Genomic DNA, 16,131 nt, shown 5'->3' with positions numbered 1-16,131 from the left:
CTCTGGAGAACTTTTTATTGTTTAAAAATCATAATTGAAGCTTCAAAAACATAGAACCCAACGTGTCCCAACTCCAGGCCCTAGTCCACACCCTAATCCATGGTTCTGTCCGTCCCCTCCTGCCACCGACACCACCATGAGGCAGGACCCTGCCTCCTGGAGGCTGCCACCTCTCTCCCGCCCACAGGGTACTGTCACCAGCTACAGAGAGGCATGGTAGCAAGAAGGGGACGGTTGGCTCCCAGCATCCCTGACCCCTGCACATATGCAGTCTGTGAGCCGTGTGTGGGAAACGGAGAACAGTTTCCCGGGCAGGGGACACCTGAGGGAAAAGAGAAAAAGCCAGTCTCCACTCAGCCCGCCCCTCCCCCGGCCTGGCTCAGGGGAAGCTGTCGTCGTCATCCTCCGCCATCTCCTTGGCAAACTCCAGGTCCTGCTGCTCCCGCTCTCGCCGCTCCTGCAAGGAGAGGGGCTGAGGGCTTCACCCAAGGAAGGGGCTGCCTGCCCCGCCCTCCAGCTCCTTCCCACTTCCCTTTTGAAAAGGGCCACCCTTGATTCTTGCTCACCTCTGCAGACTCCAGGTCCTTGTTGTAGGATTTGGGAGGAAAGCGCATGGCCTGAAAATAGCAGGTGGAGAAAGAGAAGCAGGAATCACTGGGCCTTCGCATGTCCCAGACACCAGGGTCTGAACATGGTGGGCCATGCTTTCTCTCCTGTCTAGCGGGAAGTGACCATCCATCCATCCATCCATCCATCCATCCATCCATCCATCCATGTAAAGGCACCGGGGTCTCTCTACCAAGCCCTGGCTGTCCTGCAGTTCACTATGTAGACTGGGCTGTCCATGAACTCACTGAGCTCTACCGGCCTCCACCCTGAGTGCTGAGATTAAAGGCGTGCACCATTATCTTTTTTTTGTTTGTTTGTTTTAGTTTTTCGAGACAGGGTTTCTCTGTGTAGCCCTGGTTGTCCTGGAACTCACTTTGTAGATAAGGCTGGCCTCGAACTCAGAAATCCACCTGCCTCTGCCTCCCGAGTGCTGGGATTAAAGGCGTGCACCACCACGCCCGGTGCGTGCACACTCATTTAGAAGTAGACTCTTCTACTACCAGATGTTAAAGGTGAGGACAGAAAGGGCTGGATCTTAAAGACCCTCACATGTCTGCAGTGGGTTTTGCCAGATCTTAAGGAAGGCAGTGACACCTTGGCCCCTGGGGTAAGGAAGACCACCAGGAGGGAACAGCACCAAACTCAGTGGTTAGGCAGAGAAGGGCTTAGGTCTTCTGGGGAACTAAAGGCCACCCCTCATTTTATACAGGCGAGCATGGCCAAGTGCTCCCCAGTGTGAAGTGACTTCAGTCTCAGCAACTCCTGACGCAGGCTAGCCAGACAGCAATTCCTATGTCTCACAGGCAGAGACAGACTCAGAGGAGGGGACCGAGCAAACTTGGAACCCTGCCTGCTCCTTCCTGGCGACATCCCTGACATGCTACAGAAGGCACTACAGTCCTGCTGGCCGGGGCTATGGAGCCTTGGCTTAGTCTTTTGTCCCTGTGGCCCCACCGTACATCAGTGGTTTGTAGACACCGGCTGGGGACTGGGTACTAATCCCTGAGGACTTCAGGGGGGTTGGGGGGGTGAGGGCTGTAATGCCGACTAGCCCAGCAGTAGCCGAGGGTGCCTCACCTTGACAGACATGTTGTGGATGTCCAGACAGAAGGAGATGCGCTGGTGGAAGGCCAGCTGGGGCTCCCGGGTGGAATAGATGTCAATCATCTCTTTGGATTGGACGTATCCCTTCTCGTGATTGATGCTGGCCTCAATCACGCCGTCCCGGATGGCCTATGGGCTCCCAAAGGGAGGAAAGGTCACCTCCTGTCAGACTTGTGCTGGTCAGGCCCTCTGTCCTAACACTCACGCCCAGATTCATTCTCCTTTCTGGCAAGCTCCTGGCTTTGCTACAGTACTGGCATTTCCTGATGAGACTGGGTTACTGCTGAACCTCTGGCAAGTCCCCTCCTACTCCTGCCCCTGTAACAGGCAGGAAGGTCACGTCCTTGGCCAACCGCACCTTGGCGACAATGAACTCTGCATCTTCTGGGCTATCCAGCTGCAGCTTCTGGGCGATGTCGGCCAGGGAGATCCGGGAATAGGACAGGCTGATCATGCGCACACCTGGGGGGGGGGGGGGAGAGGGAGACAGTGATGGTCACCACCCACTGACCCACCAGGCCACCTGTCTCAGAAAGAGAGCTGCATCCTGTTCAGACCCAAATCGTACCTGTCTTGATCACATTGTGTCGCAGTCGGATAATCAGGGTGTAGGTCCCATCCGTTTGAAACTTCTCCCCAAACTGATCCAGAACTTGGTTGAACTTGGCAAGATTTCCTGTCCTAACAGCTGTGTGGGGACAGGGTGGTTTAGCTGATGTAAATGGTCACCCACAGCAGGCCCCGGGCAGGGCTGTGGGAGCAGCCTTACCTTGGGTGAGAAGGAAGTAGGGCATGAGGGAGCGCTTTAGGGAGGGCTGGCGGAACTGCAGGCGGTCTGGGATCTCCCCCAGCAGGAGCTCTACCACGATCAGAAGCTTGTGCACCTGCATGGGGCGTGACAGGAGCACAGTGGGCGGGGCACATCCGTGGGCAAGGGAAAAAACGGTGCCTGGGCTCTGATCAGACATAGCAAGGACGACGGAGGGAGGGAGGCAGGCTGGGATGCACACACAGTCAGCAGGCAGGCAAACTACATTTAAAAGGGAGAGAGGGCGCAGCGAAGGCTCAGGAGTTAATAAATATCTGCTGCTCTTGCAGAGGACAGGAGTTTGGTCCCCAGAACCCAAATGGTGGCTTACAACTGCCCTGTGACTCCAGCTCAAGTAGATCTGATACCCGCTTTGGTCTTTGTGGAAACCCACAAATCCATGGCACACACCCTTAAGCCTAGCTCTCGAGAAGCAGAGACAGGTGGATCTGTAAGTCTGAGGCCAGCCTATCTACATGTGAGTTCTTGGAGATCCTCTCTCTCTCTCACACACACACAGACACAGACAGACAACATACACACCAAAAAGTGAGAGGGAGAGAGAAGTGGAGGCTGGAGTGGCCCGTCAGTGCGTGTCAGGATGCTGATATTTAAGGGGAGCCTTCAGACCCTCCCCAGGGGCTCCAGGAGAGCCCAGCCCGGCCCTGCTGTGATGTTAGTCCAGGAAGACTCCTGGTAGGCTTTGCACCTCAGAAGTGGAAAGGGAACAAATATACGTTTGCCTTTTCAAAAAACCCAGGGTTTCCTTATACAGTCTAGGTTATATAGCTCAAGTTAGCCCTGCATTAGCCCTGTACTTGCTACAGATTAGAAACAATCCTACCTCAGTTTCCCATGTGCTGGAATAGGACCTGTACCATGAAGCCTGGTCCAATATATGTGCTTCTGCTTACTTTATAGTTTTATCATTTCTTTATTTTGATTATATTTATCCCCCCATCCTCCTCCTAATCCTCCCAGATCTGCTTCCAAAATTTATGTCTTTTACGGTTTATGGAGGAGAGGCTGCTGCATTAGTGGAGTCAGTTCTTGACGGGCAGCAGCACTGGCGCCCCAGAAACAGTGCAACTGCAGACACCGGGGCACCCCCCTTTAATCCTAGCATTTGGGAGGCAGAGGCTAGCTTGGTCTATACAGTTAGCTCCAGGCTAGCCAGGGATAGACAGCGAGACTGTGTCTTGGGGGGGTGGGCAGGAGGGAGACAGACAGGCACACAGACACACCACACGTTTCTTTAGCAACAGGTCAACAGTCCAGTTGCCTCAACTGTGCACTGCTCTTGCCTGGGCTTCCTGAGTGCCTAGGTGTACAGCTATGGCCCCATGCCCCACTATACCTGTGTTTTAATAAGCTGTGAGGGGGCAGGGGGAGGGGAGAAGACAGCGACAACACACCACACAGACCCTCTCCTTGAACACACACACTCCCCTTCTACCGTCCCAGGCTTCATCACTGAACACTGGCCAAGACTCATGACCAGCTGGGCTCCACCCTAGCCCAGACACCACTGTAAGGAAACATGTAAGGAAACATGCCCCCTCCCGTGTTATTTGAGATGTGGGGTTTACCTCATCAGCACGTGACACACTATTTCATTATCTGTACCTGTAGTGCTTTTTGTTGTTCTAGACAGGGTCTTACACTATGTAGCCCAGGCTGGACTCCACCTGCTCCTTCCTGTGTCAGCCTCCAAATGTGGAGTACGTGGATTACTGTGTGCCACCACTCCTGCCTCTTAGTGACTTTTCAAAGAAACTTTAGTGTGGCTTATATTGTATGCAATCTACCAGGCTGCCCCTGTATCTCATGTGTCTGGAAATTCCTTTGTGTGAAGAAAATCCTCCCAATATTCCAAAAACCAGTTCAAATGTAAGATTTCTTATTCTTTAAAAACAAGTTGGCCCGCTCTGCCCCATCTCCAGCGCTCTCCCACCCTGAGAAGGGAGCAATGGCGGCTGGTACCATGCTGAGGCAGGCACAGAGGCTAGAGCTGAAGAGCTGGATGCAAAGCTGGATGCACAGGCCCATGATGGTTCCAGCAACATTCTTTCCCTTTCTGGTCATTCATGGTGCTCAACACCCAGGTCAACCCAGAGAGAGAGCACCTATGTCCGAGGGCTCTGAAGTGCACACAAGCCCCCCAGCTTTGTGAACAGACGGGGAATATGGAAAAGCCTGAGCTTATCAACGCCACCCAGGCCCATGCCTAGAAGGACTGCGAGTTCTGGGAACTCCCGGGAATCAGGAATATTCCAAACTCATCTCAACAAAAGCCGTAAGCTGGCAGAGGAGCTGAAGTGTCGCTGGCAACTCCGACACTGATAGCCGAGGCAGCCTCAGGATGGCCCAAGAAGCTCCAGCTCCAGTACAGGGATGCAGACCTTAGGGTACCAGATAAACATGGTAACCATGGCTCACCGTCTGTTTGAAGCCAACAGCTGTGTGCTGTGGAGCCTTTCGAAGGGCATTGGTCATCGTTCTCCGGGCTTCAGAGTACTCCAGCTGGATAGCCTTGATTCGCCCTGGGGGCACAGGGGGAGAGTGGGTCAAAGAGTGTGTGATCCACCTCGACCACGACCACAATTATCCCTCTTTGGGCAAACACCTGGGCTTTGTAATTCTGCATCTCTTGCTTGCCTGATGATCTGTAGATTATCCCATGTGCAGGCCCAAGCTGTGACCTGGTCCCTCATGTGCCTATCTGGGATGAGGGCCGTCTACACCAAACAGACCAACCCTGAAGAGTCTGCACCAAGGAGCCTGAGCCATCTCAGCCCTGCTTACCTGTGTAATAGAGGTACCTGGCCCACTCATTGTTGTTGGCTTGCTCAGGGAACACAGACTTGGATACCAGCTTCTCAGCCTGGTCATACAAGCTGTAGTGCAGGTAATTCCGAAGCAGGAGGTTCAAAAGGGTAGCCTGTCCGTCAGCATCGTGCCGCAGGGTGGCTGTCCGGAGCCGGGCATGCAAGAAGCTTTGAGAAGGAAAGACAAAGGGATGTCACGAGGTCAAGTTTGATGGTTCACACCTTTAATCCCAGCACTTGGGAGGCAGAGGTGGGGAAAGCCTCCATGCGTTTAAGGATAGCCTGATCTACAAAGAGTTTCAGACCAGACAGGGTGACACAGTGAACCTGCCTCAAAAAGAACTTAACAAAAGCACGGTGTCGCACACCTTTGATCCTAGCACCCAGGAGGCAGAGGTGGAGGTGAGGCTGAGGCCAGCCTGGTCTACTTGTCTAGTTCTAGGACGGCCAGAGTTACACAGAGAGACCCTGTCTCCAAAACAAACTATGAAAAGCCTCAAACACAACTCTGAGCTGTCCTATTTAACGAATATTCATTATGGTCTGGTACTGTTCTAGAGCGGACAAAACTTGTGCTTAAGTCAAGAATGTGGTTTAGGCAGGACAGATGGCAGCAGAGGCGAGGAGGACATCAGGGGAAGAGGGCAGGGACACCGAAGGCGAGCGCTGTGGCCTTGCTTTCTTCTGCTTTGGGTCATGAGCCTGAGCCTGGGCCTTGGCAGCCGAGGTGTCACTCTAGCCCGTTCCTCCTTACACTGTTTATGTGAAGACACGAGGGCAGAGGACAGCCTGCAGGGTTGGTTCTCTCAGTCCATAGCCTAAGACCCAGAGTTCAGACCCAGGCCCTCAAACTCAGCAGCAGTCTTTACTCACTGAACCATCATCAATAGGCCCTGGACTTAGTGTTTGGTTGCTTTTTAAATTTATTACATTAAAAAATGTGTGAGGCTGGAGAGATGGCTCAGTGGTTAAGAGCATCGACTACTCTTTTAGAGGTCCTGAGTTCAATTCCCAGCAACCACATGGTGGCTCAGAGCCATCTGTAATGGGATCTGATGCACTCTTCTGGGGTGTCTGAAGACAGTGACAGTGTACTCATATACAGAAAATAAATAAGTAATTCTTAAAAAACAAATAAAAAAGAAAGAAAAAGAAACTTAAAAAAAATATGTGCATGTGCCATGTGTGTTTGTGTGCATGTATGCAATAGCACAAATCTGGAGGTCGGAGAACAACTTTTGGGACTTGGTTTCATCTTCTGCCATGTGGATCTGAGAGATGGAAGTCAGGTTTGGATTTTTACCCACTGAAGTATTTCACTGGCCCAGGCCAACGCAGACCAAGCTGGGCTGCAGGGCACCATGGACTTAAGAAGATGGGGAGGCCGGGGCCTAGCAAACACATAAGTGGATGCTCACAGTCAGCTATTGGATGGATCACAGGGCCCCCAATGGAGGAGCTAGAGAAGGTAACCAAGGAGCTAAAGAGATCTGCAACCCTGTAGGTGCAACAACATTATGAACTAACCAGTACCCCGGAGCTCTTGACTCTAGCTGCATATGTATCAAAAGATGGCCTAGTCGGCCATCACTGGAAAGAGAGGTCCATTGGACACGAAAACTTTATATGCCCCAGTACAGGGGAACGCCAGGGCCAAAAGTGGGAATGGGTGGGTAGGGGAGTGGGGGGGGGGGCATGGGGGACTTTTGGGATAGCATTGGAAATGTAATTGAGGAAAATATGTAATAAAAAAAATATTAAAAAAAAAAAAAGAGAAGAAGATGGGGAGGAGCCGGGCATGGTGGTGCACGCCTTTAATCCCAGCACTTAGGAGGCAGAGGCAGACGGATTTCTGAGTTCGAGGCCAGCCTGGTCTACAAAGTGAGTTCCAGGACAGCCAGGGTTACACAGAGAAACCCTGTCCTGAAAAACCAAAAACCAAAAAAGAAAAAAAAAAAAAAAATGGGGAGGGGTCCAGGTAGACAGGAGGAGGGTGCGCAGGCTCCGAGGGAGCATGTCTGGTATGCTCAAGGAAGAAGAGGAGGTGGAGTGTAGGCAAGTGCAGACAGCTGAGGCCATGAGAGGAGGAGGCAACAATGTCAGCTCTCAGAAATTACCGAGGACTTTTCTAAAGGGTGCAGGGGTAGGGGAGGGGTTTAGGAGTGCAGGGGTGGGGTTAGGGGTGGCAGTAGGAGGTTTTGAACAGAAAGCTACAACATTCCTAGCTGACCTTTGACCTCGAACTCATCTACAACCCTCTCTTCCTGTGGGTGACAGAGGACAGGGGACAGCTCTCTAAAGCCCAGAGGTTAGCCCACTGTTCACCCAGGTTAGCCCATTATTCACCCACAGCTGCCACTCCCTCAGCACAGGGCTTGCTCCCTGCTGGGCCCCCCAGGGTGGACTGAACAGACTGTCCATCAGGCTTGGATACCTGAGCGCTCAGTCACCAGGAGGGCACGAGGTCACAGACGTAGAAGGACTAGAAGGCGTGGCCTTGTTGGAGGAAGCATGTCACTGAGATTTCAGAAGCCCACGCCAGTCCCCAGCCCCTCAGCTAAGGACGCAGCTCCTAGCTATTGCTCCAGCCTGAACAAGTTGTCTCGATCATGGACTAAACCTCCACAACTGTAGGTAAGCCCCCAGTGAAATGTTTTCCTTCATACAGCACCCGGGTGATGGTGTCCCCTCTCAGCAGCAGAACAGTGACTAACACAGACCCTCACACCCACTTGTTCCTCACTCTCTCCAGACCCACACCTCTGCACTAGTGATGACCAGGGCTCTGATCCCACGGGGACCTTGACTCCCCATACCTGCGCACCACATCCAGCTTGTCCAGGAACTCATAGACCCGGGCGTGATAATAGTAACACTTGGCAGCTACGAGGTCCAGGGCTCGGCGGTTCTGAGTGCTGATCTTCTGCATCAGGTCATCAGAGATTTTCTGTGCCTGGCAGGGGTCGGGAGGCAAAAGAGAAGCAAGTGTAAGTCCTCCAAAAGTCACAGAGGAAATATCATGAGCGTGCAATTCTGTTCCTAGGTGCATATCCAAGAGAACTGCAAAGAGTTGCACACAAAGCCTATGGACAAACGCTGGGACCTGCACCATTTAAAATAAGCCCAGTATTTCTTGGTAGCTGAAGAATGCATAAGTAACCAAGTGTGGCGCTGCAGGCTGCAGGATGAGGAAGGAAGATCCAGAGGGCAGCTAGGCTGGGCCAGAGGGAGACAATGTTGACAAAACAGAACTAAACAAGAAATAGTAACAATAAACAAAGTAAGACATATTCATTAGAATATCAGCCAGTCACAAAGATGTGATCCCCTTGCCAGACTGCACAAGTCTCAGGCCACCCTGGGTCACAGAGCAAATCACCGAAGCAAAACAACAGGCTAAGTACAGCTCAGTGCACCGCCCAGAACCAGCACACATTAAGTCTTAGGCTCCACCTTCAGTTAAACAACAACACAGAATGGCGTGCTCACTGGTCCATGCTATGCCATTACCCCATGCATAATCTTTAAACTTTGCATTAAGTGCAAGGAGCAAATCTTCCAAAGAGACAGAAAGCACACTGGTGGCTTGTGGGTAGATCGAGGGTAGCAAATGACTGATGGCAGGCATTGGTTTTGTGCTGGAGCAAGCAATGTGTCCTTGGAGTTAGTGCTGATGGCTGCACAATCTTGAGTGTATATAACCTTCAGTGTATATAACCTTCAGTGTATATATAACCTAGAGTAAATCCTTCAGTGTATACAGTAAAACCCTTGTGTGTACATATAGTAAACCCAACTGTATACAGTAAAAAGACAAATTTTATCTAGAAAACAAATAAAACAGTGTGGTGAAAAAGAACGAAACAGCAGGGAGAGAGGCTCCTGTCATTTCTGCATGTCAAGCAAGATGGCCCACTCTGGTGAGAGGCAGAGCCGCAAGCAGGGAAAGCAGCCACTGTGCCTTACTGGATGCGCTTCCGGCCACAAGTGAGAGGTTTCCATTTTATTTTTCTCTTGTGTGTAAGAGTGCCTGCTTGGTGCCTATGCCAGAAGAGACTGTTGAATTCCCTGGAGCTGGAGTTATGGCTGTGAACTGGCACCTGTGTGCAGGGAATCAAACCTGGATCCTCTGTACCAGTAGCCAGTGCTTTTAATGGCTGCACTCTCTCTCCAACCTCATAGAGCTGGCGTTTTAAATGTATGATTTTGAAAAGTGATTATTTTATCTGTATATGCATGTGCCCTATATTAATCTGCCCGCGACGGCCTCTCGAGTTCTGAGATTAAAGGCATGTACCACCGCCTGGCTGTCATTTCTCAAAGAGCTACGTTTCAAGTTTATTTTGTGCAAATGTGGGACATGATCTCACTATACAGCCTGGACTGGCCTTGAATTTGTATTCTGTCCCAGCCTCTGAGCATTGGGGTCACAGGTGTGCACTACCACACCTGGCTTGGAGAGATGGAGAGCCAGAGTCCCCAGTGAGCCTCTCACTGGAGCTCATCTCCCCCCAGAGCCCCATTGGGCTTGCTAATCACGCCCACTGCATCCTGGGTACCTCTTTGTAGCGCTTGCTGTTCATCAGGAAGATGACCATGAGCAGCTGCAGGTAGGCTTCCACCTCAGGCAGGAGAGGCGCTGATGCCGCTTTTCCTGTGCGAGGACGAAACTGCAGGTCGGCTTCTGTGTCCATGGGCTGGGAGAGGACAGAGCAAACAACAGAGTTTACTGCTGGGCACTCACCGTGTGTTCCCCAAGATACACAGAGAATTTGCCAGATGCTGAGCAGACAAAACTAAAGACAGTCCTTCTCCCGCTCCCGGAGTGCCAAGAGGCTAACAATAGAGTACAATAACAAGGTCAAGAGTTTCATAGAAGTCCTGACTTAAGGAGGAAACTACCACACTCAAGATCCCTGCAAATTCTATCAGACACCCCTGAAGCTAGCCCCACTCACTTCTTCTAGGAAGGGTAGCAAGAAGTCTCGAGTGGCGTTATTGGAGGTGAAGAAGCCATGCACAGCCTTGTACAGAACATAGTGGTTGAGGCGGCGTGACGTGGACGGCAGCATCCGCAGCGCCCTCAGCACGAACCGAGGCTCCTTGCCGGAAACAGCCTTCTCTAGCTGTCTCACGTGCTCTTTGATGTCTGCAGAGGACCAGAGAGGAAAAAGATGTGACTTGCAACTCCTTGGGGAACAGTTCCATGGAGTGTCTTACAAAGGGGGTGGCGTGTACATTTACCCTTTTTGGCCCAATAGGGCTAAGCAATATTTGTGGGTGAGGCACACCAATTTTCAGATATACCAGGAAACAAGGAAAAAGCTAGCTGGGCAGGGATAGGGCAGAGGTCAGCAGGAAGGCCTAGAAAAGAAAACAGCTGAGAAACAAAGTAGAAGAAACTCATGGAGATTCACCAGAGCTCAAAACATGGGGAGGCTTTGTAAATAATGGAGAACTCTCACACAGGGACGTCACACCACGAGTGTAACCACAAAAAAGCCTTCTGAAAAGAAACACGCAACGATACAACCGGACTCACATCTCATTTCACAAAGAGTTTCTGTAACCAGGTAAGAGAAACTACTGCCATAACTTCAGAACAAAAGTGGACGTGGACACAACCAGGGATGGCAACGCGCCTAAAGACAGGAGGACTGTGCTTTGGTGGCATTCAAAAATCTAAAAACAGAACCATTTTTATACTCATAAATTAGCAATATTTAAAAGAGTGGCAACCTAAACAGTAGGGAAAAGAACATTTATTTGTAAGTCAGATTTTTTAGGACAATATAAAAAACTTTAGAACTGGGGTGTAAGGAGATGGCTCAGTGGTTAAGAGTATCAGCCACTCTGTCCAGAGGCCCCGCTCCCAGCACCCACATGGTGGCTCACACTTGCCCATAACTAGAGTCCCAGGGGATCAGATGACCTCTTTTGGCCTTGGTGGGCACTGCACACAGGTGGTGCATTTACAAACATGCAGATAAGATACTCACACTCACATACACACACACTGAAATTCAAACATGTTTACCCTTTTTGACTTAGGTATACAAATTCTGGGAAGCCATATTTAAGTAGTTACAAAAGTAGATTGAAAACTTTGGAATAGTGAGGACTGCAAAACTACTTAAAAGAGCAAGAAATGAGAAAAAAGAAGAACTTAGATGTGCAGCAGTTAAGAGAATGCTCTGAGTCTCACTGCCCACTTAACAACGGGTGCTTCGCGTGTGACAGTAACTGCTACAGTTACAGCGACTATGTATGGAGGGCCCACCATGTATTTCTATCATGTGCTAGCACAGCTCATGAGCTCCCATGTTCACAATAACCCAAACAAAACAGCTAATGCTATTAATTCACCCACACAAACAGGGAAACGGATTCTGGACTTTATATAATCTCCATCACTATACTAAGTAGTCAACAAATGCTTCTTGCATAAGTTGAACCCTATGTTCATGGATGTATTAAATGAAGACAACAAAAAGAAAATGACAATATCTTTACATACGAATGCCCTGATCCAAATTGAATACTTAAGTGATTTCAATTATGGAGCAGTTTGAAAATACACGAGGAAATATGTCAACTCTGGTTAAAAGTTTCTCCCTGTTGCTTTAAAATGCTCACATGTTCCAGAATTTCTACAGTGAATACAAACCATGAAATATTTCACGATGCTGAGTGACATTTCTGCCACTGGAAACTTTTATTTCAGGAAAGAAGACCTTTACTGTATACAGATCTTGTTACCAAGTTTAGAATGGGAGTTGATGCAGTCTATACATACTTACACTCAAAAGTACAACTCAGGGCATGACTTGGCCTATCACCATGTTTTAAAGTAGTTTCTCGTGCAGTTGAGACACACACACACACACACACACACACACACACACACAGAGAGAAAAAACTACAGATCACCCGGAAAAGTCTCATCGCGCGCACATGGACAAGATATACTAAGTGGAAAAAGTAAAAGAGCAACTTAAGCGGGACAAGGGGACAATAGGAGCCTGAGAACGGGTCTCTGGTGTTGGCTTATAGGAGTCGGGGCCACAGGTAGGCATTATAAACTAAAAGAGAAAGAAGGCAGGGGTGGGGGGGGAGGGGGTCTGATTCAGAAGTAAAAGCGTGCGTGTGCTTGAACTCTTTAGGAAAGGAGGGGTAAGGTCCTTAAGAGAGTGGAAAAGTGCACCGGGACTTTTAGTTTAGATGCTTCAACTACAGAAGGAAGGCAGAAGGTAGAAATGGCTCTCCGAGGGAGTTTGCTAAAGGAGCCTAGAGCTACAGAACCCATTTTTATAAACTCTTAAACTAAGAGGCTAGTGTAATCTGTTACCCTGGTTTCTCTAGACACAAATACAAATGCTACTTTCTACATAGCAATAACAGGCGCTAGAATCGGTCGGATGGAGTAGATCACTGGGAAGGACTGAAGAAAAGGCTCGGTGAGACTAAGATGCAACCCCAGAGGAGGAGAGCAGTCCGCAGACTGGAGAACAGGTTCGGTCATCGGCTGGGGTCGAGGGAGTCAGGGTGGTTGGGCGGGCACTTCTGACCCCAGCTCCATTGACCGAAGGAACCAAGGTAGGTGGAGGCTACGCAGAGGTCCCAGCAAGAAGTCGCATCACCCTGGCCGCTGTCACCGGTGATCGCGGCACGACCCCGACGTGGGCTCCCGTACCTTCTAAGGTGACAGTGTCCAGCTCTCTCTGGGAGTGCTCGGTCGCAGCTGCCTTGCCGTCTCCCTCCCCCGTGGAGCCGCTCCCAGCTGCTGCCTCCTCTTTCATCTCCACATCCTGGGGGGCCGGTGGCGGCGGTTCTTGTTCCCCTCCCGGCGGCGGCTTTGCCTTGTCGGCGCCTCGGCGCCGCGCCGAGCCCTCCTGCTTCATGGCGCCCGGGGTCGAGGCCTAGTCCGGGGACCGAAGCAGGGGCCTCGCGTAAACCCTCACACCAGAGACCAGGCACAGAGCCGGGCCTGCACACCAGCGCGGGCTCGCGTCGGGCCGCACGATGACCGAGCAGCTGCAAACTCCTTCCCGGCGCTGGGGCTTCTGGGAAATGCCAGGCATGGCGAGCAGATGGCCGAGTCCAGGGAGGGAAAATAAATCAACAGCCGAGGTGCACGATGAAGGCGGATCTTCTAGGAAGTGGGAGGAGTCTTCAAGAAACGATGAAGGCGGACCTTCTAGGAACTGGGAGGAGTCTGCAGGAATTTGTGGGACCTGAGAGTGGTGATTTTATCTTCCTCTCTAGTGTACATCTTTGGATGTCCGCGAGAGGTCACTTTAGACTCCAAGCTGGGCTACAACAGACTCTAACATGTAAGTGGGTAGGACCTATCGGAGCTCAGATGGGGATGACATCATGAGTTGCCGGGCAGATTCCTCTCCACCCCCCTAACCCCCGCCCCGGTCAAGCTCTCCCAGTTTGCGCGGGTCAGGTCCCCAATGAAATCCGCCAGGCTCGTGCTCTCAACGCCCGCCAGATGCTTCCAGCACCAGAAAGAAAAGGAGCTTGTGGACGTGTAGCTAGGCTGTTTGGCTTTCGATAAACTGAGCTCAACCCCCAGGGCATCCGAACTTCCTTGTCAAATTTTTGTATAATGCTGAGTATAAGGCATACCTTCTCTGCAGCCTGGGAATGTGGGGGTCGTGTGTATTTGTGTAGAATTAGTCAAATTTAATAATAGGAGTCCACGTTGTATACTGCTCAGGGCCAGTATATATAAGATTGTTGAAAAACCCAACATGCCCAGCGTGGTGGTGCATGCCTTTTATCCCAGCACTCAGGAAGCAGAGACGGGTGGGTTTCTGTGAGTTCGAGGCTCAGCATGGTTTACAGAGTGAGTTCCGGGACCACCAGGGCTACACGGAGAAACCCTTTCCCGAAAAAGTAAACAAACAAACAAACACCAGCTCAAGAATGTAATGTAGGGCTAGGTGTGGTACATAATTTTAATCTCAGTGGTACACAACTTTAATCTCAGCACTAGGGAGATCTTTGAGTTCAAGGCCAGCCTGGTCTACATAGCAAGCTCCAGGACAGCGGGAACTACACAAAAAGACCCTGTCTCCAAAAAAAGAAAAAAAAAAGAAAGTAATGTTGAGGGGGTGGTGAGATGGCTCAAGTGAGTAAAGGTGCTTGCCAAGTATGAAGACACGAGTTTGATCCCTGGGTCCCATGGTAGAAGGAGAGAACTGAGTCTCACGCTTTTCTCTGACCTCCATAAGCATGCTGAGGCTCGAGTTCCCCTCCCCCATAAATAAATGCTTTTTTTTTTTTTTTAAAGGTTTTTCTGTATTGCCCTGGATGTCTGGGAACTCACTCTGCTTCCCAAATGCTGGAATTACAAGCATTTGCCACCACTACTAAGCATAAATGCTTTTTTTTTTAATTAGATATTTTCTTCACTTACATTTCAAATGCTATCTCCAAAGCCCCCTATATCCTTCCCCCTTCCTGCTCCCCAACCCACCCACCACAGCTTCCTGGCCCTGGCATTCCTCTGTACTGGGGCATATGATCTTTGCAATATCAAGGGGCCTCTCCTCCTATTGATGGCCAAGTAGGCCATCCTCTGCTACATATTCAACTAGAGACACAAGCTGGGGGGTGGGGGTACTGGTTAGTTCATATCGTTGTTCCACCTATAGGGTTGCAGACCCCTTTCGCTCCTTGGGTACTTTCTCTAGCTCCTTCATTAGGGGCCCTGTGTTCCATCCAATAGCTGACTGTGAGCATCCACTTCTGTTTTTGCCAGGCATTGGGCTTTTTTTTTTTTTTAAAGAATGTAAATTTGGTGGTTTGACCTTGCTTGACCCATAAGGAGTGGCACTATTAGGTGTGGCCTTGTTGGAGAAAGAGCTTCACAGTGGGGGGGGGGGGGGCGGGGGCAGGGTTTGAAGTCTCCTAGTGCTCAAGCTCTGCTCAGAGTGGAAGAGAGTCTCCTCCTGGCTTGGCTGCCTTCTGATCAAGATGTCTTGGTGTCTTCGGCCCTTCATCTGCCTGTAAGATGCCATGCTTCCCACCATGATGATAATGGACTGAACCTCTGAAATGGAAAGCCAGCCCCAATAAATGTTTGCCTTTATAAGAGTTGCCTTGGTCATGGTGTCTCTTCACAGAAAAATAAAACCCCAACTAAGACAGTAATATACCCCATCAGGCACCATGCTGCACTCCAGTAATCCCAGCACTTAGGCCGAGGTCAGCCTAGGCTACTGTGTGAGAACTTGCTGCCCTCTCCAAAGCTCAAAACAACTGGGCTGGCAAGATGAGTCAGTAGGTAAAGGTGTTGCCACAAGCCTGTGGACACCTGAGTTCCATTCCTGGAAACCTGGTAAAGGTGGAAGGAGAGAACTGAATCCATAAAAGTTGCCTACTGACCTCCACAAGGGGGCAGTGGCATGTGACAACCACTCATTGTCATCATCACCATCACCATCATCACCATCACTGTCATTATCCTCATCACCACTACTACCATCTCAACCACCACCATCATCATCACCACCACCACCATCATCATCACCACCACCACCATCATCATCACCACCATCACCACCACTACCATCATCACCACCATCATCTTTTCTAAGTGGAAACAGCAAGGGATGTGTCACAGAGCCCTTTAGAGAAAGTTGACAGTCTGCACTCTGTTCTCCAGTGCACTGAGGGGATGAAGGGTGAGAGTGGTGGAGCCTCTGCTGCAGAGCAGGGCAGCGACCTGAGGAGACCTTTATATATCCAAACACCTGTGAGTGGGAGCAG

At 50.5% G+C, this 16,131-nt stretch overlaps 1 protein-coding gene across 1 annotated transcript; it reads right to left on the bottom strand.

Annotated features, from left to right (window-relative positions):
* Window position 1: 1 nt before the first annotated feature.
* Psmd3 (proteasome (prosome, macropain) 26S subunit, non-ATPase, 3) lies at window positions 2-13,426 on the bottom strand. Its single transcript, NM_009439.1, has 12 exons — window positions 13,043-13,426; window positions 10,308-10,498; window positions 9,909-10,046; window positions 8,166-8,302; window positions 5,327-5,517; window positions 4,961-5,064; window positions 2,483-2,597; window positions 2,282-2,401; window positions 2,072-2,175; window positions 1,687-1,842; window positions 567-617; window positions 2-457 (listed from the first exon to the last, which is right to left on the bottom strand). The coding sequence occupies exons 1-12, from the start codon at window positions 13,248-13,250 to the stop codon at window positions 380-382; spliced, it is 1,593 nt and encodes a 530-aa protein (NP_033465.1). The 5' UTR covers window positions 13,251-13,426; the 3' UTR covers window positions 2-379.
* Between the last annotated feature and the right edge of the window lie 2,705 nt (window positions 13,427-16,131).

This window comes from Mus musculus, chromosome 11, assembly GCF_000001635.26.
Source record: "Mus musculus strain C57BL/6J chromosome 11, GRCm38.p6 C57BL/6J".
Classification (NCBI taxonomy): Eukaryota; Metazoa; Chordata; class Mammalia; order Rodentia; family Muridae; genus Mus; species Mus musculus.
This window is presented reverse-complemented; position numbering and strand designations above follow the sequence as displayed.